Source organism: Pleurodeles waltl, chromosome 9 (genome assembly GCF_031143425.1).
Source record: "Pleurodeles waltl isolate 20211129_DDA chromosome 9, aPleWal1.hap1.20221129, whole genome shotgun sequence".
Taxonomy (NCBI): Eukaryota; Metazoa; Chordata; class Amphibia; order Caudata; family Salamandridae; genus Pleurodeles; species Pleurodeles waltl.
This window is the reverse complement of record NC_090448.1, coordinates 157,334,881-157,361,259: the sequence shown is the minus strand read 5'-3', so window position 1 is coordinate 157,361,259 and position 26,379 is coordinate 157,334,881. Positions and strand designations below refer to the sequence as shown.

General features: G+C 47.5%; 1 protein-coding gene across 1 annotated transcript in view; it reads left to right on the top strand.

Moving 5' to 3' along the window:
- Positions 1–26,379, top strand: part of DNAH12 (dynein axonemal heavy chain 12) — a 937,015-nt gene that overhangs the window by 772,247 nt on the left and 138,389 nt on the right. The window contains exon 66 of the mRNA XM_069206470.1: positions 1,871–2,011. Coding sequence (XP_069062571.1) covers positions 1,871–2,011 — 141 coding nt within the window. The remainder of the gene's footprint in view (positions 1–1,870; positions 2,012–26,379) is intronic.

Below are 26,379 nucleotides of genomic sequence, written 5' to 3'. Positions count from 1 at the left end.
AATGTTTTCCAGTCATCGGTTAACAGATGAAGGTACTTATTAGGGTTTGGTAGAACAGAAATAACATAAAAAATAGCGTTCCTGATGCTTACTTCCCCAAACCTGAGATTTCCCAACTATATTTAGAGCTGTTGAAACTGTTGAGTAACCATTAGCTTAGCCTCTTCTGACTTCATCAGCAATAACCATAGTATTTAGAGAGAGATGACCATCATTCATTTTCCAAGCCTGTTATTTTTACGGTAAATGTTTATGGGCCTCACTTACAAGAAAAAATTTCCCTGCCTATAGAGGCCATTAGGTTTATTTCTCAGGAAACAAGCTCCCGCTCCCACTTCTAATTTAATTACAACCAAATTCTCAGAAATCTCCCGAAACACTTTGTGGGTTTTTCATTCACCTTAAGAAAGTATATTCTGGGGTGCTCACATATTTCTCGCTATGGTGAAATACCAAACTGTGGGCTGGTGTACCAATTATAATGGTTGCAAAAATGTGGTCACAATTTGCAACCCACGTTTTTGTGGCCAGCGTTTCATTTGTGGAACCGACCTATGTAGTAATAGGTCAGTATACAAAATAAGGAATTGGAGGGGTGCAAGAACAACCTGCCTAATTGATATTTATTAGGCAGGTTGCAAAGGACAGCAGACCACCATGCCTGTGTTAGTATTTATTAACTGGAAATCATTTTTAATGGAGCATTTGTGTTATTTTAAAGGAAGCATGGCTATATTTAAATAGACCACTGGACCACCAAATAGACCTGGACCACTTTTACTCCATCTGATGCTGCCACCATGGTTCCCAAAGGAGAAGGCGTCCAAAGCACCCTGCTTCCCCTTTGCGAATCAGTTGCCACCCACATTTGATAGTCTGTAACTGGTCAGTGGTTGCAACCAGAATTATTATTGCAAGCCATTTCTACATAGTTACTGATTCATGGTAAGGAAGGGACATCCCAAATATGCCCCTTCAAAATTGCAAATTGGTAATCATTTCTAAACCCATTTACTGATTGAGAAAAGCAACTTTGAATTCATAAATAGATTTAGTACATTAGAAAAGTCATTTCGCCTGTCACAGGCACTTTGATTTAGAGAATTGGAAGATTTGCCACAGGGAAAAAGTGTAGTACATGTGGACCAAAATGTGGAGTGGCCAACCTGCTCAGACAATGGAGGCTTACTCAGAAGGAGTCATTATGAATATCTCACATGTTATGATTCACATATTAACATGTTGCAGCATTATTCCCACGGTGCATTATGCCTGGTCTGGTGGCAAAATGGACTAATGCACCGATTTCATGAATGTATGTTTGACCCATCTTCATAGGTCCAAATCCCACTAAGTCACTCAGTCTTTCATCATGTGTAGTTGCTAAAATGAGTAGGATTAACTTGGATAACAATAGACGTCTGTTGTTGTCCTCCAAGATGCCCATGGGTGGGCTTTTGCTTTACAGTTACATAGCATGTTATTATGTCAGTTTTAATTACTTTTACTCGCAATTAGTTTTACAGTTCATTACTTGTATTTCCATTATCTTAGCAGTCAAAACCTACTCAGTCAATACAAGAACTGGCCTGACACTTGATTCATAGTTAACATTATTTTTGTAATGACAAAGCATGTGGAATAAAAAAAGGCAAAACGAAATATTCGACATTCTGTGGCTGTGGATCATAAGTTTTCAGCTGGGCCAACATAATATAAAAGTATTGAAAGTAGGGCGGCGTGAGTGGGCTCCAGGTTAAAAACAGTGAAATGAGGCAGCAGGATAGTGAATAATTTAGTTATAAATTGTAAATTGTGAAGAAACACTAGAGCGCTTTGTTCTAAATGATATTGTCAATCTCTCATCTAGTTTCCAGTTACTATTCTTCAGAATGGAGTGAAGATGACCAATGAACCACCCACAGGTCTGAGACTAAATATGCTTCAGTCCTACATCAGCGACCCCATCTCTGACATGAGCTTCTTTCAAGGATGCCCAGGAAAGGAGCTGGTAAATATTTTTCTGTTGTTATGGAGCAGTTGACTTACTTGGTATTTTGTGTCAGGGACTGTGTTATTTAGGGCCAGATGTACAAAGTTTATTTCTATGCGCAAACAGCCCGATTCCCAGAATTGGGCCATTTGCGCACAGAAAAAAGCATTTTGGCATCTACAAATTCTATTTTGTGATTGATATTTACCGAATCGCAAAATAGGTTTCCGAGTCGCAATTAGGAAGAGGCGTGCCAAGGGCGTCCCTTCCTAATTGCGAGTCACAGTGTTATGTATGATTGTTTTCTGACCGTGAATACAGTCACAAACAATCGCAGTTCATACCTATTTTATGTTGGTGCTAACCCAATCATAAATGTGAAGGGGTCCCAAGGGACCCCATCCACTTTGTGAATGGGGGCACAAAATTTTTTCAGAGCAGGCAGTGGTCCTACGGACCACTGCCTGCTCTGAAAACATGAAACTGAAACGTTTATTTTTTATGTTTTTAAATTCAGCCCACAAGGTGGTCTGCTGACCCCAGCAAGCCACCAACCCTTTGAGTGTTGCTGTTCCCAAATGGGTCGCAATTTGTGGCCTGCCTCATGAATATTAATGAGGGAAGACCCTTGCAACCCATTTGGGAATGCCTAACAGTGTCTGAGACACTGTAATACATCGGTTTCTGCGAGTCGCAAAACCTAAAATTTGATTATGTGGACCTCAGTCTTTAACTGAACTTGAAGGATTGATTGAATAAAAATATGTATTCCTTTGTAAACTGTTTGAAACCTGGTACACTATTGAAAAATTTTCAAGTTACAGTTTTGTAGATCTTCTTTCTGAAACCATTACTTTTTTGTTTGTTGTATAGTACAGAAAAATCTGTAAAGGAGGCACCTTGCAATTTTGCAACTCAGCTATGAAGAGCTTTGCCCTAATTCAAGGTATACTAAACACACAGGTTGTCACTTCTAGGCATGGTTAGACTTCCTTCACCTTCCAAATATATATTTCCAGCAAGAGACTGAAATGTAGCAATGAGATTTCATAGAGACTTCTAGCTGCAGATACCCTACTTTTGATTTTCCCATGTGCCATGCTGGATCTGGTAACTTTTGCTGAGCAATACCCCTTGTGCACGTCAAGTGGCTTCATTTGGCTCCATGTGGCGTGGTTGGTGCCAGAGGTGACATCACAGCCACTTATATAGACACCACCCAGGCACACAGGCATTAGTTATTTTCTTTCCATGCCAGGTAGCACAGATCCAGAGAGAGCAACCCCTCTGTTGCCTTTTGACAGGCCTTTTTTGGACATGTTGTTGAGCTTTTTTACGGGTGTGTCAATTATGTCTTCAAGGAAGGCTGGGTTCAAACCATGTGGCGCTTGTCACTGCTCCATGTTAGTCACTGATCCCCATCTTGTTTGCCTGTTGTGCCTTGAGCTCGACACGACTCCAAGCCATGCTCAGACTGCTGGGCTATGGCACCCAAGGCTTTGAGGGAGTGGTCCCTAAAGCTGCTTGCGACTCGGCAGTCGCCAACACCGGCGCCCACTACTCCTAGAAGGTCTCGGTCCCAGTTGAGAAAGAGGTTGCGGGACTGATCTTGGAGCCCCAAGTCCTCTTCCTCCTATTTGAGGTTTCTGGGACACTCGAGAAAGGGGCACAAGAAGAAGTCCAAGAGGAATTTGACTTCACCTTGTCTGTCGGCCAATGAGACGAGCAGGGAACATCAGCGTTCCTGGTAGGGTTCTGTGGAGCGGTTAGCCAGTTTGACTCCGAGTCTCCCACCTTTTCCAGGCCCCAGCTCTAGACCAGCTCAAATTAAAGAGTTATACAAGATCATGCACCACTTATTTGAGCGGTCTGACCCCTTAGAGCCCCCCGGGATCAGATGAGACTCCAGTGGGATCAATGCCGGCTGCTTCAGTGCCAGTGGAGTCTCAGGGATCTGAGCCTGGATACGGACTGGCACTGGTCATACCCAGGCAACCTTCCCCAGTGATGGTCATGATGCTGATGCTCTCAGCCACTGGCCCCATTCTTATACCCAGTGATCCAGTGCCGATTCTGGTGACGACGATGCCCGCAGGTGCCAGATCATTGCCTGACCCTTATTTTACAATGCCAGCCATGAGAGAAGAGCGTGAGTGTTCGCTGGACCCTTTAGAACACCAGCTAGAAAGATCCATGGACTGGTATGGTATGGACTGGTATGAGGAGCTAGGAGAGGCCAGTGGTCTGGACACCTCTCCAGACACTGGATTGCTCTCTCCCTCCACTGTGGCTACGGAGAAGGGAGCATCCTATGTGATGATGGAGCATAGGACAGCGGAGGTCCTTGACCTCAGTGGCAGTCAAGACCAACATCCTGACAGAAGTGCTTCAGCCTGGGGCTTCCGCATCTGAACTCCTTTTGCCCTTCAAGGAAGCACTTACAGACGTCCTGCTGGGAGCTTGGTCCAAGCCCAGCATAGTGACTCCTGTTAATAGGATGATTGCCCGTCACCATCGACCCACTCTGGGTGACCCTAACTTTCACAGTAAACACCCCACTGAAGGAAAGTACCCGTTTTGGCATGTTCACCCCCACTTTTTGCCTGCTATCAATGTGCTTGGACTGTTTTCACTAGGATCCTGCTAACCAGGACCCCAGTAATTGTGCTCTCTCCCTCCAAATGTGGTTACCTTGAACCTTTGTGCACTCCACAATTGGCATACTGGTATCCCCTTATAAGTTCCTAGTATATGGTACTTAGGTACCCTGGGCATTGGGACACTAGGGGTCTCCCATGGGCTGCAGCACATATTATGCCACTCATGGGAGCCCATGCAAAATGGGTATGCAGGCCTGCCATTGCAGCTTACGTGAAAAGGTGCACGCACCCTTTCACCACAGGTCACTACACCAGGTCACTGTAAGTCACCCCTGTGGCAGGGCCTCCTGGCCCAGACGGCAGGGTGCAGGTCCCTCTGTGTGGGGGCACCCCTGGATGAGCAGAGGTGCCCCTGCGTACTCCAGTTTCATTACACTGGACTTCGTAAGAGCGGGGAAGCCATTTTACCCTTGTACTGGACACAGGTCAGTACTTATGTCCAGCTACATAATGGTAACTCCGAAACCTGGGCATGTTTGGTATCAAACATGTCAGAATCATACCCCAATACTGTTGCCAGTATTGGTTGTATGATTCCATGCAGTCTGGGGCTCCCTAGAGGACCCCCAGTATTGCTCCTGTCAGTCTTCTGGGGTTTTCCGGGCAGCCCACGCTGCTACCATCCATCAGACAGGCTTCTGCCCTCCTGCTGCTTGACCAGCTCAGGCAGAGGAAGGCAGAACAAAGGATTTCCTGTGGGAGAAGGAGGTAACACCCTCTCCCTTGAGCCACCGGTTTGCTTTGAAGGGCACATTTGGTACTCTACTTGCATAAATTGATTTGTACCAGCCCAAGGACCCCTGGGCTCTGCTCTGGCATGAAACTGGGCAAAGGAAAGGAGAGTGACCACTCCCCTGTCCATCACCACCCCGGGGGTTGTGGCCAGAGCTCCTCCAGGTGGCTACTTGATTCTGCCATCTTAACAATAGGATGTGCAGAGGCCCCTGGGAGCATCTGAGTGGCCAGGACAGACAGGTGATGTCAGTGACCCCCTCTGACATGTGGTCACTATGCAAAGTGAACAATCCCTCTAGTAGGGCTATTTAGGGACTCCCTTGAGGGGTGGGACCCCAGATTCGGTGTGCAAGACCCCACCAAGACTCCTCTGCATCCTCTACTTCTGCTCCTGGCCACCGGAACTGCAAATGAACACTTCAGGAACCGACAAGACTGCAATTCCCGATATGACCTCACCTTGCAGCATTGTTTCCACGGCTCCTTCCAGCAACTGCAACATTTCCATGGCTGTGCATCCTCTGGGGTCAACAAGACTTCAGCTGCACCAAGACGCAAGAAGGAATCTCCCTTTGAGTGAAGGAGTAACTCCCTTGCATCTGTAGGCACCTACAGCAATGATGTCCAGCTGCGTGAATCTGCTCTCCTCTAATAGTGTGTGGATCCTGCAACACAGGTTGTACTCCGGAATGGTCCCCTGAGTCCTCTCTGCCCTCTGCCCATTTTGGGAGATTGGGAGCCCTTGCTTCTCCTTGCAGGACAGTACCCCTGTGCACCGTGACTCTTGCAGCAACCACCACTTGTTGTCTCCTGCTCCAAGGGATCTTCAGGCTCCGAGTAGCAATGGCCACCAGCAGTTCATCTTCGCAAGGACAGTCTCCTGTCTGCTGCTCCAGTGATGTGGGACCCCATACCTTTGAGTTGGGGACTTCACTTCGCATTCCACTATTTTAGTATGTGGTTTGGCCCTCCACTAGGGCCCTCACTATTTGTCACAAAGTTTTACCAATGCTTGTTTCTTGTGCTATTTCCTAATTATTACTGTGGAGATATATAATGTGTACTTACCTCCAACTGGGGGACTGCCTATAAGTAATCTAGTTCAGTGTTACAATAATAAAGTGCCTTTATGTTTCAACACTTTGTGGTTCTTTCAGGTGTGCTAACTCCATTAGTGTCCACCACACATCAGGCCAGCTTCCTACAGAAACCCTTTAGAGCTTGGTTGTCCAAGCCTCTACGTCCCATGGCGCATGTCTTTCCACTCCCCTGAAAAGGAAATCCAAGAAGCTGGACCATCTTGGGAAGAAGTTGTTTTCTTCCACCATCCTTGCACTGATGTCAATTAACACTCGATGCTTATTTGGCTGTTTCGCCCATACCATTTTGGACATGGTTGCGCAAGTGCTGTCTCAGGTCCCAGAGGAGGCCCGGGCCATACTCTCCCAAGTGGCGGAAGACCAAAGAGATGCAGCTAAGTTCACCATACGGTGTGGACAAGACACAACTGACTCACTGGGCAGAGTGGTTGCATCAACAGTGGCATTAATGTGCCATGCCTGGCTGAGGACATCTGGTTTTTCGGAGGATGTTGAAGCACATTTGATGGACATGCCTTTCGATAGCACTCAGTGGTTTGGCAAGAAGGCAGACTCGGCGCTAGAGTGCTTTAAGGACTCTCTGGCTACAGCCAAGACCTTGGGCCTCTCTGCAACCCCTCATCAACCATCTGCCTTTCACCTCCTTCGTGGTTACAGAAAGGGAATGGCACAGTGCCAGCCCTTTGTCAGGCACCATCCCATGCACCCAACCCATGGTATGCGAGGACATGGGCATGGTCTTCCAATCTAGAGGATCTGCAGGCCAGAAGTCATCTACCACACAGCTCCTGACTGCTGCAGCCTCTAAGCCCTCATAGTTTGCATCTGTAGGACCATGCTTGCCTAGTTGGAGGTAGACCATCAGGAAGGGCCATGACCTGCCTTTTCAATCCTTTCCCACACCTATTCCGCGAACATTCAAACAGCTGGCGGGAGTCATTTGTCACTGCTCCAAGAGGAAGTTACGGCTCTTGGCCAATAGAGCCATAGAAAGGGTCCCGATATCAGAAGTAGACAAGAGTTGTTATTCCCGCTACTTTCTGGTACCCAAAAAGAACAAGAGTCTTCTCCCTATTCTAAATCTACAGACCGTAAATCTCTTTCTCAAGAAGGAGAAATTCACAATGCCCACATTGGCTCAGGTCTTGTCTACCCTGGACCCAGAAGACTTGTTGGAAGTGCTAGACTTGCGAGATGCGTATTTCCATATCCCAATCCTGCCGGTCCTCAGGTGCTACCTACGGTTCAAGGAAGGCCACAAACACTCTCAGTTCACAGTGCTGTCATTTGGCCTTACCAGTGCCCCTCGAGTGTTCACCAAGGTGATGGCAGTGGTCGCAGCTCATCTTCGCAGGTTAGGGGTTTCAGTCTTCCCCTACCTCTACGACTGGCTGTTGAAGGCAAGTTTGCCCCAGGCAGTCGTCTCCCACCTCCAGACTATGGCGAGCCTCCTGCATTCTCTGGGGTTCACTATAAACGTGACAAAGTCACACCTGACTCCCTCTCTCATATGCTCCCTTTCATCAAAGCAGATCTGAATACAGTGTACTTTCTAGTTTATTCTCCCAAGCAGCGAGTCCAAGATATTCAGGCTATGATCCCAATGTTGGATTTAGGTGGGAATGACTCTGAGGCTGCTGGTCCTCAAGACCTCCTGCATCCTGTTAGTAAAACATGTCAGATGTTATACACTGGCTCTGCAGTGGAACCTGAAGCTCCAGTGGGTGCAGCATCAGGGAAATCTCTCTGACATGGTCCAGATCTCAGAGGGAACTACCTAAGACTTGCAGTGGTGGTTAATGAACCGCGATTGGGTCAGAGGCAGATTCCGCTCCCTTCCCCAACCAGACTTCACAATGATGACAGATGCGTCACTCCTGGGATGGGGTAGCCATATGTGAGAGGTGGAGATCAGAGGACTCTGGTCTCGGGCAGAATCCAGGCTCCACATCAACATGTTAGAGCTCAGGGCACTCCAACTAGTTAGTTAGGGCAGGTGTTCACAGACAACACCACCACCATGTAGTACTGCAACAATCAGGGCGGGTGGGGATGTGGACCGTTTGTGAAGAGGCCCTGCATCTCTGGACATGGCCTGAACAGCAAGGCATAACCCTGGTGGTTCAACACCTAGCAGGTTCTCTGAGTGCCAGAAAGGCCAAACTGAGCTGCCGATGTCTAGCAGATCACAAGTGGCGTCTCCATTTGGATGTGGTACAAGGACTCTTTCAGCAGTGGGGCAAGCCTTGGTTAAATCTATTCACCTTCGAAGAGAACACACAATGTCAGCAGTATTGCATGTTGGAGTTTCCAAGGCGATACACATTCAACAACAGTTTACTTCGTCAGTGGAGCTCAGGCCTACTGAAAACCTTTCTGCCCATGCCACTTCTGCCCAGAGTTCTCATGAAGATCAAGAACGACCAGGCCCAAGTAATCCTAGTGGTTCTGGACTGGGTACGAAGATTCTGGTATCCCGAGTTTCCGAAAATGAGCATTGATCCTCCGATCAGGCTGCCCCTTTCCGGAGGATCTTCTGTTGCAGCAGCAGGGGAGGGTCTTCCACCCAAACCTGTCAACTCTGCATATACATGCATGTAGATTGAGCGGCGGCAGTTGATGGCTTTTGACCTTCCTCCCAAAGTCTGTAAAGTTATTTTGGCAGCCAGGCGCCTGTCCACTGAAACGGTATACGCCTGCCATTGGAAACACTTTGTAAATTATTGTGCAGAAAGATCTATTGATCCTATTTCTGATCTCTTTCTGATATCCTTCTCTTTATACTATTTCTTGCCTAGCAGGGTTCTGCCTTGGGTACTCTCAAGGGCTATCTTTCCGTCTTATCAGCATTTCTTGAGCTGCCTGATCAGCCTTCACTTTTCAAGTCTCCTATTGTACATAGATTTCTTAAAGGGCTTGTACATATATTTCCCCCTACGCCCTTTGTTATGCATCAATGGAACTAAAATCTTGTCCTCACATTTCTCATGTGTGCTCCCTTCGAGCCCTTACACATCTGTCCCCATCTGGTTTTTCACCATCAAGACAGCCTTCTTAGTGGCCGTAACATCTGCCAGGAGGGTGAGTGAGATGCAGGCTCTTTAATCTAAGCCACCATATCTCACTATGTTCCCAGACAAGGCGGTTCTCAGAACTCGTGCCTCTTTCCTCCCCAAGGTGGTGACCCCATTTCATCTGGGTCAGACCATCACCCTTCCCACCTTCTTTGCTCCACCACATCGCTCTAAGAAAGAGTAGCAACTCCACTGACTGGACACAAAAAGAGCATTTCGTTCTACCTTGACCGCACAAAAGAGTTCAACGTGGATGACCAACTCTTTGTGGGGTACGTGGGAGCAAAGAAAGGTCAGGCAGTGCAGAAATCAACCATTTCACGCTGGGTTGTTCTCTGCATTAAAATCTGCTACGCATTGGCCAAGAAGCAGCCTCCTGAGGGCTTGCGGGCCCATTCCACCAGGGACAAGGCTGCTACCATTGCACTAGCAGGAGGTGTTCCAGTCCTGGATATCTGTCAGGCAGCAATGTGGGCATCTTTGCACACGCTTGCAAAACACTACTGCTTGGACAATCAGGTCCGGAGAGTCAGAAACTGTGCCCATTCGGTCCTACAGGACTTCCTAGTGTGAGAATATTTATCTGTAGCCCACTGCCAGGAGGTTATGGCTTGGGTATTTATTCTAAGGTAAGGAATCTGCAGCTAGAAGTCTCTATCAGATAAACAAGTTACTTACTTTCAGTAACGCATTATCTGGTAGAGACTCTATCTAGCTGCAGATTCCTTACACCCACCCATGCCTCTTCGCACTGCAGATATGTCTAATAGAGTTAGGGTTAATCCCTTTCAGGGTCCTAGTTTTTGCACAGGCAAACTGTTGGTTCTATCCATCACTCTGCGCTTCTGGTGTGGAAGATCGTGAGTACTGACGTACGCGTGCTGGGGTGGTGCCTTTATAGGTGACCGTGATGTCACAGACTGCACCAATGACTCAGAGGAGGCCACGCAGATCCAATGACGCTACCCAACCGCACGCACAGGGTACTGCTCAGCAAAAAATTCCGGATTCCAAGCTGACGCCAGGAAATTCTAAGGCAAGAAATCTTCAGCTAGATAGAGTCTCTACCAGATAATGCATTAACAAAGGTAAGTAACTTGTTCATCCAAACTCTCCCGGATGATAAAACACCGGGACTGGACGGTCTACCAACAGCATTTTATGAAGCATTTGCTATTATCGTTGCACCGCACATGCTAGCTATGTTTGAAGAATCATTAAGAGATGGATTACTTACCTCCATCCCTGTGCGAGGAGGTCATAGTGATAATCCTCAAACCTGGCAAACCAGTGAAATTCTGCTCCTCCTACAGACAACTATCTATGATAAATGTGGATGATAAGATTTTTGCCAAGGTACTCACCAACCGTCTTCTCCTTTTGCTTCCAAAAAGAGTTAGACCAGATCAAGCCAGACTTATTCAGGGCCGGTCCACCTCCCACAAACTACACACCCTCTTGCATCACTTGAATCCCTGTGTTCCAGCAGCTGCAGCGCTGCTTAACGCCACCAAGGCCTTCGACTCCCTGGAGTGGCCATACCTATTCCCCCTGCTTGCACACATGGGACTGAGCCCCCGATTTCTACATCAAATCTGGCTCCTCTTTAGCCTCCACACCACCCGTGTGCGACTCAATAGCATGTTATCAGTGCCTTTTCCGGTCACCCATGGAACACAGCAGGGATGCCCACTCTCGCCTGCCCTTTTTGAGGTGGTGATGGAGCCCTTGGCAGCGCAGCTGAGGCAGCGCCATGCCCACTGCAGCATTGGCTTCACTTCCAGAGGGCTGGTGGTATTACACTCTAGGTTCACAAACCGCGCAAGAACCTTACACCACTGACCTGTGAAATAATATGATTCAAAGGTTTTTCAGGTTTACACATTGACTGGTCCAAATCGGTCCTATTTCCATTAACTGACAGCTCTCTACCTTTCCCCAATGAACATCTGTTCCAATATGCGACAGGGCCAGTGTGATATCCAGTAATCTGGCTCATCCGAGACCTGGACAAGCTCTGGAGGGCGAGGTATGGCCGTGCCATTTTGTGGCTTGAAGACATAGGGTCTAATAATGGCTACCTCCCTGCCGGGCCCAGTAAGAGTTTCCTGCTAGGTCAGTAAGCGGAAACCTGGTTTCGTAATCGAGCCGGCGGCTATGCTGTAGGATGCAGGATGCACCAGCACCCTTGCAATGTTCACTGTCTGCAGAGCAGACAGTGGACATTGGGAGGTTGCTGGCCAGGGAGGCCCTTCACTGCCCATGCCTCCTTCACCCGTTCTCCGCCACCTTTTCATGGCGGTACTACCGCCATGAAATGACTGGCAGAGAACGAGTTTGTAATCCCCAGGGCAGCGCTGCCCTGGTGGATTAGGACCACCACCTACCACCGGGATCCCTGATCCTGGCGGTGCTGGTGGTCCCACCGCAGCCTGACCGCCAGAGTTGAAATATGGTGCTTCGACTGCCGCATTGGTCTGACTTCTATCCGCAAGTCTAGTGGTCTAGGTACCGCCAGACTCGTAATGAGGACCATAGTCTCCACGTGGTCCTGATTGACACTTTCTATTGCAGGGCACATTGCCGTACTGAAAATGGTAATTCTGCCTAAATTTCGATACCTCTTCCTCAGTTTCCCTATTGCGCTCACTAACCAATTTCTGCACCAACAGCGCTCGCAACTGATTGCACTAACCTGGGTGGGCAAGCAGCCCCCAGTTTCGTGAGAGATCCTGACTATGCCTCTATCTCATTGTGAATAATAAGTTTACCCCCTGCAAAGGTTTTAGATGCTTTCTTTGGAGTAACTCTACTGTCTATGGCTAGTCACAAAATCTGAGTGGAAAGTTACTCAAAAGTACAAACGTACATGTCTCAACCCCCTGAAAAAGGGAGACGTGCCAAATTTACTTCATTACTGCAAAATGAAACAGTATTAAGTCCAGCAACACACATGGCTAACTACTGATACTACAATACTTTCCGTAGAAAATAATGACAGTAGGGAAGTAAAATAAAACTAAATAGGAAATAATGTAAAATTAAATAAAAGTCTTTAAAGTAGTTAGAAATATAAATTAATACAATTTAATGTAACCAATCTAAAAATAAAACTTATTATTTATATATAATATATTTTATCTTTTTTTTTTAATTTAGGAACTACTGTAAGATTAAATGCTATTGGAATATAAATAAATTACTATTAATTAATTCTATACACCACTTTTGATAATAAGTAATTGATAATAAAAATACTTGACTGTATATGGTTATTTATTTTTCAATTTAAACTTCAGAAAAATAATTTCAATTTAATACCTTTAATTTAATTATACATTTATTTTGAATGGGTAAATATTGCTATAGCATTTTCTTTCCTTCTGTTCTACATGTAAAATACATATATAAAATGAATTTACATAATGCTTAAAAAATTATATTTTTACTAACTTCCAAGTTTACTAACCTTTTCTAAATGTTTCCTATACTTTACCAAATGGAGATCTCCCTGCAGAATATCTCAAAGCCAAAGTATATTGCAATGTCCCATCCCTTCAAGCAAGCTCTAGAAATCTGCAGGTAACAACACGCTAAGGCTTCTACAATCAAGCTTTTCATCAGCAAGTACTGGGTTCCAAATATAGTGCAGTCTCTGCTCTGTCTACTATGGTAATGACAGCTTCTTTCAAGGGCAAAGCTCATTCTTCACATGTGGAAGAGGGTGACAAATGTCTTGAATCCTGTGGGGAAAACATGTTCTAGTCAGACAGTTTTTTTACTAAGATAGGCTATCGCCAGCACTGCAGTGGTGAGCTTTCAGATACACTTGTAACAAGAATTTGATCGATAAACCTCCTTGCTCAGCTGTGCCTAGAAAAAGTATATTTTTATGCTTAGCCAAGGCATTAAAGCAGCAAAGCATGAACTGTCCTTCTTCTGGTACTGCATCACCACTGCTAAAATCAACCTTCTATTTGATAGGAACCTGCTCCCTCCTACTAATGATATCCTCCAGCAGTACAAGACAGAAACGTGAACAGCAAAATGTCTTAGTGCTATTCAGGAAGTAATGAGCAGACCACAACCTTGCCAATGTTTTTTAACCTTTCAAATCCTGAGCCTTTTTCACCCCAAGCCTCTGGGAGCAACATGCTCTTCCTGGTGCTACTGTCTGCAGCCCAAGAAGAGGACTTTTACAAGAGGGCAAATCTAAGGCCTACTTACTTTTCTGGTACTGCACCATTCTTATCAATGCCATTGAGAGGCAACTTCACACCAGTAAACGTTTTGTCTCCACTACAGTCAAAAACTCCAACCCATTCTAGATCTCTATGATCTCAATCAGTTGCACCCCTGCAAAAGTTTTAGATGCTGACCTTGACAAAGGTCCTGGATGGTGTACAGAATAATCATTGGTTATGTTAAGTACACCTACAGGACTTTCACACACCCATCCTGCTTTAATACAGGAATTACTTGTGATCATCAGTGGGAAACTAAGACCACCAGTTGGGAACATTATCCTTTGCTCTCACTGCATCATGCCAGGACTTTATTAAGCTCCTGGCCTGGTGTCTGTCTTTCTGCAGCTGCAAAATGTCCACTGCACCCACATCTGGGCAATTGTCTCATCATAGTATCTGCAAGCGAAACAGTAGAGTTTGGACTCTCCCTGGCCTTCTAAACTCAGTTTGATTTTGGGTTTCATGTCAACGATTCAACATCATGTGTTTTCCCACAAAAGATACAGTTTAATAGGGGTAATACTAGACTAGGATTTTGCAGAGTTCTTCTCTCCTCCAAAGAGAGACCTAGCCATTAGCCAGCCCATAGACACTGCCTCACAAATGAGGGCATTTCACTAGTGGTTCCAGATGTGATTAGGACTACAAGCATCTTGCATAGGAGTCGTCCTTAAGGCAAGCTCCACACAGGCTCCCTGTATCACCACCAGGTGGAGCACTGAAATAAGTTACTAGGCAGTCAATCCAAGCCTTTTCCGGTATATTGAACTATAGTTCCACCCTTTGGCAAGACTAGGTCTTAAGTAAAAACAAAACATCCCTACCCATACTAATTTTATGTCAACCCTTCTAAAAGCATTGTTCTGTTGTCACTATATTGTGCTAGAGCTGACTCATCCCTTTTCTTCCAAAGTAAGTGAACATTCCTCCACCCCACGGCTTAATGTCTGTGCTATTTTATTGGGCAATAAAATTCTTATCAGATACTGCTGTGAAAATTATTTGGTCTATTTTTGCTTCCTGTTCTTTATCTCTTGTTTTCCTCCATTTGTTGATCCATTATAATGTATAATGTCGAGACTGAGTAATGTAGTTTTATTCTTACTGAACCATGCACCAAAGGCTGAGGTAGCTAAAGTGTGTTGAATGAAAGACTGAGATCGTAGGTGTCTGTGTTCTCTCCAAGAGAATACAATTCATTTGGGCACTAAGAGACTTAAGTCATAGAGCAGCATTACTTGCTCTATATCAGATCAAGCCACTAGCTTAACAATGGATCACTTCATCAACTCTAGACATCCTGCATAAAGTGGACCAAGTACCAAACTTCTGAAACATTCCCTGGTGGAGCATTAAAATCATCGTTGATCAGCTAGTCCAAGCCTTTGTTCGTTCACCCAGCCCTGGTTCTGACCTTGAGATTTTGTGAACATAGGGCTGAATGTATGAACACATTTTCCCATAGACATAGAATGGGTAAAAACCTTTGATACATCTGGCCCCTACTTCTAACCTCACAGTGCTATGCCTTTTGTTTGTAACTCTTCTGCCACAAACGTCCATAGCTGACTCGTCAACGTACTGATATAGAGCAAACTAGGCGTATTCCTATAGCAAAACAAAGTTGGACAAATTAGATGTGTCTCTCCATATAAATGTGTTTAAGCTTAATGATACCTTTGTCATGCTGAAAGACTTATTTTCAATAGAGTATTGGTGGTTCACATGGGAAACACCACCTCTTTTTTTCCAGGAAACATGAAATTGTTCATTTGTTAATCGTAACTAAATCAGATGGCAGTGGCACTGTGGGAGTGAGTGATCAGTCAAAGCAAGTTTCTACTAGTGTTTCACAATGAGGGAGTGAAAACCCCAAGGGCAGACAGCTAGTGACGCCACTCTCCTCACACCAGGAAGACCTTGACTTCATCTTCGTAGCATGGCCCAGTCATACTCACATTCCTCGTTCGCCTGTACTTCAGTTGCTCTCAATTTGCATCTTAGATAGGCAAGTAACCCAACACCTGGAGATGGCTTGTTGTTGAATTGAAGCATAGCTTTTCCTTTCATTACTCTGAGAGTCCTGCAGAAGATTAGGGACAGACCAGGAGGGTCAGTCATCCAAGTGGCCTGGAGCTTGTTCTGCAAAATGTATTTTTCAGAACTTCAACTGCTTTAGAAGTAAGATGTTTGCTGTAGGAAGTTGGCTCTGTATGTGCTATTTCAAAGTAAGGAATAGCATGCACAGAGTCCAAGGGTTCCCCTTAGAGGTAAAATAGTGGTAAAAAGAGATAATACTAATGCTCTATTTTGTGGTAGTGTGGTCGAGCAGTAGGCTTATCCAAGGAGTAGTGTTAAGCATTTGTTGTACATACACATAGACAATAAATGAGGTACACACACTCAGAGACAAATCCAGCCAATAGGTTTTTATATAGAAAAATATCTTTTCTTAGTTTATTTTTAAGAACCACAGGTTCAAATTCTACATGTAATAGCTCATTCGAAAGGTATTGCAGGTAAGTACTTTAGGAACTTCAAATCATAAAAATTGCATGTATACTTTTCAAGTTATTCACAAATAGCTGTTTTAAAAGTGGACACAGTGCAATTTTCACAGTTCCTAGGGGAGGTAAGTATTTGTTAGTTTTACCAGGTAAGTAAGACACTTACAGGGTTCAGTTCTTGGTCCAAGGTAGCCCACCGTTGGGGGTTCAGAGCAACCCCAAAGTCACCACACCAGCAGCTCAGGGCCGGTCAGGTGCAGAGTTCAAAGTGGTGCCCAAAACACATAGGCTAGAATGGAGAGAAGGGGGTGCCCCGGTTCCGGTCTGCTTGCAGGTAAGTACCCGCGTCTTCGGAGGGCAGACCAGGGGGGTTTTGTAGGGCACCGGGGGGGACACAAGTCCACACAGAAATTTCACCCTCAGCAGCGCGGGGGCGGCCGGGTGCAGTGTAGAAACAAGCGTCGGGTTTGTAATGGAAGTCAATGGGAGATCTAGGGATCTCTTCAGCGCTGCAGGCAGGCAAGGGGGGGGTTCCTCGGGGAAACCTCCACTTGGGCAAGGGAGAGGGACTCCTGGGGGTCACTCCTCCAGTGAAAGTCCGGTCCTTCAGGTCCTGGGGGCTGCGGGTGCAGGGTCTCTCCCAGGTGTCGGGACTTAGGATTCAAAGAGTCGCGGTCAGGGGAAGCCTCGGGATTCCCTCTGCAGGCGGCGCTGTGGGGGCTCAGGGGGGACAGGTTTTTGTACTCACAGTCTTAGAGTAGTCCTGGGGTCCCTCCTGAGGGGTTGGATCGCCACCAGCCGGGTCGGGGTCGCCGGGTGCAGTGTTGCAAGTCTCACGCCTTTTGCGGGGAGCTTGCAGGGTTCTTTAAAGCTGCTGGAAACAAAGTTGCAGCCTTTCTTGGAGCAGGTCCGCTGTCCTCGGGAGTTTCTTGTCTTTTCGAAGCAGGGGCAGTCCTCAGAGGATGTCGAGGTCGCTGGTCCCTTTGGAAGGCGTCGCTGGAGCAGGATCTTTGGAAGGCAGGAGACAGGCCGGTGAGTTTCTGGAGCCAAGGCAGTTGTCGTCTTCTGGTCTTCCGCTGCAGGGGTTTTCAGCTGGGCAGTCCTTCTTCTTGTAGTTGCAGGAATCTAATTTTCTAGGGTTCAGGGTAGCCCTTAAATACTAAATTTAAGGGCGTGTTTAGGTCTGGGAGGTTAGTAGCCAATGGCTACTAGCCCTGAGGGTGGGTACACCCACTTTGTGCCTCCTCCCAAGGGGAGGGGGTCACAATCCTAACCCTATTGGGGGAATCCTCCATCTGCAAGATGGAGGATTTCTAAAAGTCAGAGTCACCTCAGCTCAGGACACCTTAGGGGCTGTCCTGACTGGCCAGTGACTCCTCCTTGTTGCTTTCTTTGTTCCCTCCAGCCTTGCCGCCAAAAGTGGGGGCCGTGGCCGGAGGGGGCGGGCAACTCCACTAAGCTGGAGTGCCCTGCTGGGCTGTGACAAAGGGGTGAGCCTTTGAGGCTCACCGCCAGGTGTCACAGCTCCTGCCTGGGGGAGGTGTTAGCATCTCCACCCAGTGCAGGCTTTGTTACTGGCCTCAGAGTGACAAAGGCACTCTCCCCATGGGGCCAGCAACATGTCTCTGGTGTGGCAGGCTGCTGGAACTAGTCAGCCTACACAGACAGTCGGTTAAGTTTCAGGGGGCACCTCTAAGGTGCCCTCTGTGGTGTATTTTACAATAAAATGTACACTGGCATCAGTGTGCATTTATTGTGCTGAGAAGTTTGATACCAAACTTCCCAGTTTTCAGTGTAGCCATTATGGTGCTGTGGAGTTCGTGCTTGACAGACTCCCAGACCATATACTCTTATGGCTACCCTGCACTTACAATGTCTAAGGTTTTGTTTAGACACTGTAGGGGTACCATGCTCATGCACTGGTACCCTCACCTATGGTATAGTGCACCCTGCCTTAGGGCTGTAAGGCCTGCTAGAGGGGTGTCTTACCTATACTGCATAGGCAGTGAGAGGCTGGCATGGCACCCTGAGGGGAGTGCCATGTCGACTTACTCGTTTTGTCCTCACTAGCACACACAAGCTGGCAAGCAGTGTGTCTGTGCTGAGTGAGAGGTCTCCAGGGTGGCATAAGACATGCTGCATCCCTTAGAGACCTTCCTTGGCATCAGGGCCCTTGGTACTAGAAGTACCAGTTACAAGGGACTTATCTGGATGCCAGGGTCTGCCAATTGTGGATACAAAAGTACAGGTTTAGGGAAAGAACACTGGTGCTGGGGCCTGGTTAGCAGGCCTCAGCACACTTTCAATTGTAAACATAGCATCAGCAAAGGCAAAAAGTCAGGGGGCAACCATGCCAAGGAGGCATTTCCTTACACAACCCCCCCCCAAACGAAAGAGGATGAGACTAACCTTTCCCAAGAGAGTCTTCATTTTCTAAGTGGAAGAACCTGGAAAGGCCATCTGCATTGGCATGGGCAGTCCCAGGTCTGTGTTCCACTATAAAGTCCATTCCCTGTAGGGAGATGGACCACCTCAACAGTTTAGGATTTTCACCTTTCATTTGCATCAGCCATTTGAGAGGTCTGTGGTCAGTTTGAACTAGGAAGTGAGTCCCAAAGAGGTATGGTCTCAGCTTCTTCAGGGACCAAACCACAGCAAAGGCCTCCCTCTCAATGGCACTCCAACGCTGCTCCCTGGGGAGTAACCTCCTGCTAATGAAAGCAACAGGCTGGTCAAGGCCATCATCATTTGTTTGGGACAAAACTGCCCCTATCCCATGTTCAGAGGCATCAGTCTGCACAATGAACTGCTTAGAATAATCTGGAGCTTTGAGAACTGGTGCTGAGCACATTGCTTGTTTCAGGGTGTCAAAGGCCTGTTGGCAGTCCACAGTCCAGTTCACTTTCTTGGGCATTTTCTTGGAGGTGAGCTCAGTGAGGGCTGTCACAATGGATCCATATCCCTTCACAAACCTCCTGTAGTACCCAGTCAAGCCAAGGAATGCCCTGACTTGAGTCTGGGTTTTTGGAGCTACCCAGTCCAGAATGGTCTGGATCTTGGGTTGGAGTGGCTGAACTTGGCCTCCACCTACAAGGTGGCCCAAGTAAACCACAGTTCCCTGCCCTATCTGGCATTTGGATGCCTTGATAGAGAGGCCTGCAGATTGCAGAGCCTTCAAAACCTTCTTCAGGTGGACCAGGTGATCCTGCCAGGTGGAGCTAAAGACAGCAATATCATCAAGATAAGCTGTGCTAAAGGACTCCAAGCCAGCAAGGACTTGATTCACCAACCTTTGGAAGGTGGCAGGGGCATTCTTTAAACCAAAGGGCATAACAGTAAACTGATAATGCCCATCAGGTGTGGAGAATGCTGTCTTTTCTTTTGCTCCAGGTGCCATTTTTATTTGCCAGTACCCTGCTGTCAAGTCAAAGGTACTTAGAAATTTGGCAGCACCTAACTTATCAATGAGCTCATCAGCTCTTGGAATTGGATGGGCATCTGTCTTGGTGACAGAGTTGAGCCCTCTGTAGTCCACACAAAACCTCATCTCTTTCTTTCCATCTTTGGTGTGAGGTTTGGGGACTAAGACCACTGGGCTAGCCCAGGGGCTGTCAGAGCGCTCAATCACTCCCAATTCCAGCATCTTGTGGACTTCCATCTTGATGCTTTCCTTAACATGGTCAGACTGTCTGAAGATTTTGTTCTTGACAGGCATGCTGTCTCCTGTGTCCACATCATGGGTACACAGGTGTGTCTGACCAGGGGTTAGGGAGAAAAGCTCAGGAAACTGTTGTAGGACTCTCCTACAATCAGCCTGCTGTTGGCCAGAGAGGGTGTCTGAGTAGATCACTCCATCTACTGTGCCATCTTTTGGGTCTGATGACAGAAGATCAGGGAGAGGTTCACTCTCTGCCTCCTGATCCTCATCTGTTACCATCAACAGATTCACATCAGCCCTGTCATGGAAGAGCTTAAGGCGGTTCACATGGATCACCCTCTTGGGGCTCCTGCTTGTGCCCAGGTCCACCAGGTAGGTGACCTGACTCTTCCTCTCTAGCACTGGGTAAGGGCCACTCCATTTGTCCTGGAGTGCCCTGGGAGCCACAGGCTCCAGAACCCAGACTTTCTGCCCTGGTTGGAACTCAACCAGTGCAGCCTTTTGGTCATACCAAAACTTCTGGAGTTGTTGGCTGGCCTCAAGGTTTTTGGTTGCCTTTTCCATGTACTCTGCCATTCTAGAGCGAAGGCCAAGTACATAGTCCACTATGTCCTGTTTAGGCTCATGGAGAGGTCTCTCCCAGCCTTCTTTAACCAGGGCAAGTGGTCCCCTTACAGGATGACCAAACAGAAGTTCAAAGGGTGAGAACCCTACTCCCTTCTGTGGTACCTCCCTGTAAGCGAAAAGCAGACATGGCAGGAGGACATCCCATCTCCTTTTGAGTTTTTCTGGGAGCCCCATGATCATGCCCTTTAATGTCTTGTTGAATCTCTCAACTAAGCCATTAGTTTGTGGATGGTAAGGTGTAGTGAATTTATAAGTCACTCCACACTCATTCCACATGTGCTTTAGGTATGCTGACATGAAGTTGGTACCTCTGTCAGACACCACCTCCTTAGGGAAACCCACTCTGGTAAAGATACCAATGAGGGCCTTGGCTACTGCAGGGGCAGTAGTCGACCTAAGGGGAATAGCTTCAGGATACCTGGTAGCATGATCCACTACTACCAGGATATACATATTTCCTGAGGCTGTGGGAGGTTCCAGTGGACCAACTATGTCCACACCCACTCTTTCAAAGGGCACCCCCACCACAGGAAGTGGAATGAGGGGGGCCTTTGGATGCCCACCTGTCTTACCACTGGCTTGACAGGTGGGGCAGGAGAGGCAAAACTCCTTAACCATGTTGGACATATTGGGCCAGTAGAAGTGGTTGACTAACCTCTCCCACGTCTTGGTTTGTCCCAAATGTCCAGCAAGGGGAATGTCATGGGCCAATGTTAGGATGAACTCTCTGAACAGCTGAGGCACTACCACTCTCCTAGTGGCACCAGGTTTGGGGTCTCTGGCCTCAGTGTACAGGAGCCCATCTTCCCAATAGACCCTATGTGTTCCATTTTTCTTGCCTTTGGACTCTTCAGCAGCTTGCTGCCTAAGGCCTTCAAGAGAGGGACAGGTTTCTTGTCCCTTACACAGCTCCTCCCTTGAGGGTCCCCCTGGGCCTAAGAGCTCAACCTGATAAGGTTCAAGCTCCAAAGGCTCAGTTCCCTCAGAGGGCAGAACTTCTTCCTGAGAAGAGAGGTTCCCTTTCTTTTGCTGTGTTGCAGTTGGTTTCCCAACTGACTTTCCTGTTCTCTTGGTAGGCTGGGCCATTTTTCCAGACTCCAGCTCTACTTTTTCACCCTGTGCCTTGCATTGTGCTCTTGTTTTCACACACACCAGTTCAGGGATACCCAGCATTGCTGCATGGGTTTTTAGCTCTACCTCAGCCCATGCTGAGGACTCCAGGTCATTTCCAAGCAGACAGTCCACTGGGATATTTGAGGAGACCACCACCTGCTTCAGGCCATTGACCCCTCCCCATTCTAAAGTAACCATTGCCATGGGATGTACTTTTCTCTGATTGTCAGCGTTGGTGACTGTGTAAGTTTTTCCAGTCAGGTATTGGCCAGGGGAAACCAGTTTCTCTGTCACCATGGTGACACTGGCACCTGTATCCCTCAGGCCCTCTATTCTAGTCCCATTAATTAAGAGTTGCTGTCTGTATTTTTGCATGTTAGGCGGCCAGACAGCTAGTGTGGCTAAATCCACCCCACCCTCAGAAACTAGAGTAGCTTCAGTGTGGACCCTGATTTGCTCTGGGCACACTGTTGATCCCACTTGGAGACTAGCCATACCAGTGTTACCTGGATGGGAGTTTGGAGTGGAACCTTTCTTGGGACAGGCCTTGTCTCCAGTTTGGTGTCCATGCTGTTTACAGCTATGACACCAGGCCTTTTTGGGATCAAAGTTTTTACCCTTGTACCCATTGTTTTGTGAAGAGGCTCTGGGCCCACCCTCCTGTGCAGGTTTTTGGGGGCCTGTAGAAGACTCTTTACTATTTTTAGTTTTGGTTGTCTCATCACCCTTCTGCTGGGGAGTCTTCGTGACCCCTTTCTTTTGGTCACCCCCTGTTGAAGTCTTGGACACCCTTGTCTTGACCCAATGGTCCGCCTTCTTTCCCAATTCTTGGGGAGAAATTGGTCCTAGGTCTACCAGATGCTGATGCAGTTTATCATTGAAACAATTACTTAACAGGTGTTCTTTCACAAATAAATTGTACAGCCCATCATAATTACTTACACCACTGCCTTGAATCCAACCATCTAGTGTTTTCACTGAGTAGTCAACAAAGTCAACCCAGGTCTGGCTCGAGGATTTTTGAGCCCCCCTGAACCTAATCCTGTACTCCTCAGTGGAGAATCCAAAGCCCTCAATCAGGGTACCCTTCATGAGGTCATAGGATTCTGCATCTTGTCCAGAGAGTGTGAGGAGTCTATCCCTACACTTTCCTGTGAACATTTCCCAAAGGAGAGCACCCCAGTGAGATCTGTTCACTTTTCTGGTTACACAAGCCCTCTCAAAAGCTGTGAACCATTTGGTGATGTCATCACCATCTTCATATTTAGTTACAATCCCTTTGGGGATTTTCAACATGTCAGGAGAATCTCTGACCCTATTTATGTTGCTGCCACCATTGATGGGTCCTAGGCCCATCTCTTGTCTTTCCCTCTCTATGGCTAGGATCTGTCTTTCCAAAGCCAATCTTTTGGCCATCCTGGCTAACTGGATGTCCTCTTCACTGGAGTTATCCTCAGAGATTTCAGAGTTGTTGGTCCCTCCTGTGAGGGAACCAGCATCTCTGACTATTATTTGTGGAGTCAGGGCTTGAGAAGCCCTGCTCTCCCTAAGTAGGACTGGAGGGGGGGAATTTCCCTCCAAGTCACTATCTTCATCCTCTGAGTTGCCATCCTCAGAGGGGTTGGCCTTTTCAAACTCTGCCAAAAGTTCCTGGAGCTGTACTTTGGTAGGTTTGGGGCCCATTGCTATTTTCTTTAGTTTACAGAGTGACCTTAGCTCTCTCATCTGTAGATGGAGGTAAGGTGTGGTGTCGAGTTCCACCACATTCACATCTGTGCTAGACATTATGCTTCTAAAAGTTGGAATACTTTTTAAGAAACTAAAACTGGTTCTAGAATCTAATTCAAACTTTTACAAACTTTTAAACTCTAAAAGAAATGCTAAACAGGATCTAACACAAGGCCCTAGCAGGTCTTTTAAGAATTTAGAAAACTTTTCAAATTGCAAAAATCAATTTCTAATGACAATTTTGGAATTTGTCGTGTGATCAGGTATTGGCTGAGTAGTCCAGCAAATGCAAAGTCTTGTACCCCACCGCTGATCCACCAATGTAGGAAGTTGGCTCTGTATGTGCTATTTCAAAGTAAGGAATAGCATGCACAGAGTCCAAGGGTTCCCCTTAGAGGTAAAATAGTGGTAAAAAGAGATAATACTAATGCTCTATTTTGTGGTAGTGTGGTCGAGCAGTAGGCTTATCCAAGGAGTAGTGTTAAGCATTTGTTGTACATACACATAGACAATAAATGAGGTACACACACTCAGAGACAAATCCAGCCAATAGGTTTTTATATAGAAAAATATCTTTTCTTAGTTTATTTTTAAGAACCACAGGTTCAAATTCTACATGTAATAGCTCATTCGAAAGGTATTGCAGGTAAGTACTTTAGGAACTTCAAATCATCAAAATTGCATGTATACTTTTCAAGTTATTCACAAATAGCTGTTTTAAAAGTGGACACTTAGTGCAATTTTCACAGTTCCTAGGGGAGGTAAGTATTTGTTAGTTTTACCAGGTAAGTAAGACACTTACAGGGTTCAGTTCTTGGTCCAAGGTAGCCCACCGTTGGGGGTTCAGAGCAACCCCAAAGTCACCACACCAGCAGCTCAGGGCCGGTCAGGTGCAGAGTTCAAAGTGGTGCCCAAAACACATAGGCTAGAATGGAGAGAAGGGGGTGCCCCGGTTCCGGTCTGCTTGCAGGTAAGTACCCGCGTCTTCGGAGGGCAGACCAGGGGGGTTTTGTAGGGCACCGGGGGGGACACAAGTCCACACAGAAATTTCACCCTCAGCAGCGCGGGGGCGGCCGGGTGCAGTGTAGAAACAAGCGTCGGGTTTGTAATGGAAGTCAATGGGAGATCTAGGGATCTCTTCAGCGCTGCAGGCAGGCAAGGGGGGGGTTCCTCGGGGAAACCTCCACTTGGGCAAGGGAGAGGGACTCCTGGGGGTCACTCCTCCAGTGAAAGTCCGGTCCTTCAGGTCCTGGGGGCTGCGGGTGCAGGGTCTCTCCCAGGTGTCGGGACTTAGGATTCAAAGAGTCGCGGTCAGGGGAAGCCTCGGGATTCCCTCTGCAGGCGGCGCTGTGGGGGCTCAGGGGGGACAGGTTTTTGTACTCACAGTCTTAGAGTAGTCCTGGGGTCCCTCCTGAGGGGTTGGATCGCCACCAGCCGGGTCGGGGTCGCCGGGTGCAGTGTTGCAAGTCTCACGCCTTTTGCGGGGAGCTTGCAGGGTTCTTTAAAGCTGCTGGAAACAAAGTTGCAGCCTTTCTTGGAGCAGGTCCGCTGTCCTCGGGAGTTTCTTGTCTTTTCGAAGCAGGGGCAGTCCTCAGAGGATGTCGAGGTCGCTGGTCCCTTTGGAAGGCGTCGCTGGAGCAGGATCTTTGGAAGGCAGGAGACAGGCCGGTGAGTTTCTGGAGCCAAGGCAGTTGTCGTCTTCTGGTCTTCCGCTGCAGGGGTTTTCAGCTGGGCAGTCCTTCTTCTTGTAGTTGCAGGAATCTAATTTTCTAGGGTTCAGGGTAGCCCTTAAATACTAAATTTAAGGGCGTGTTTAGGTCTGGGGGGTTAGTAGCCAATGGCTACTAGCCCTGAGGGTGGGTACACCCTCTTTGTGCCTCCTCCCAAGGGGAGGGGGTCACAATCCTAACCCTATTGGGGGAATCCTCCATCTGCAAGATGGAGGATTTCTAAAAGTCAGAGTCACCTCAGCTCAGGACACCTTAGGGGCTGTCCTGACTGGCCAGTGACTCCTCCTTGTTGCTTTCTTTGTTCCCTCCAGCCTTGCCGCCAAAAGTGGGGGCCGTGGCCGGAGGGGGCGGGCAACTCCACTAAGCTGGAGTGCCCTGCTGGGCTGTGACAAAGGGGTGAGCCTTTGAGGCTCACCGCCAGGTGTCACAGCTCCTGCCTGGGGGAGGTGTTAGCATCTCCACCCAGTGCAGGCTTTGTTACTGGCCTCAGAGTGACAAAGGCACTCTCCCCATGGGGCCAGCAACATGTCTCTGGTGTGGCAGGCTGCTGGAACTAGTCAGCCTACACAGACAGTCGGTTAAGTTTCAGGGGGCACCTCTAAGGTGCCCTCTGTGGTGTATTTTACAATAAAATGTACACTGGCATCAGTGTGCATTTATTGTGCTGAGAAGTTTGATACCAAACTTCCCAGTTTTCAGTGTAGCCATTATGGTGCTGTGGAGTTCGTGCTTGACAGACTCCCAGACCATATACTCTTATGGCTACCCTGCACTTACAATGTCTAAGGTTTTGTTTAGACACTGTAGGGGTACCATGCTCATGCACTGGTACCCTCACCTATGGTATAGTGCACCCTGCCTTAGGGCTGTAAGGCCTGCTAGAGGGGTGTCTTACCTATACTGCATAGGCAGTGAGAGGCTGGCATGGCACCCTGAGGGGAGTGCCATGTCGACTTACTCGTTTTGTCCTCACTAGCACACACAAGCTGGCAAGCAGTGTGTCTGTGCTGAGTGAGAGGTCTCCAGGGTGGCATAAGACATGCTGCATCCCTTAGAGACCTTCCTTGGCATCAGGGCCCTTGGTACTAGAAGTACCAGTTACAAGGGACTTATCTGGATGCCAGGGTCTGCCAATTGTGGATACAAAAGTACAGGTTTAGGGAAAGAACACTGGTGCTGGGGCCTGGTTAGCAGGCCTCAGCACACT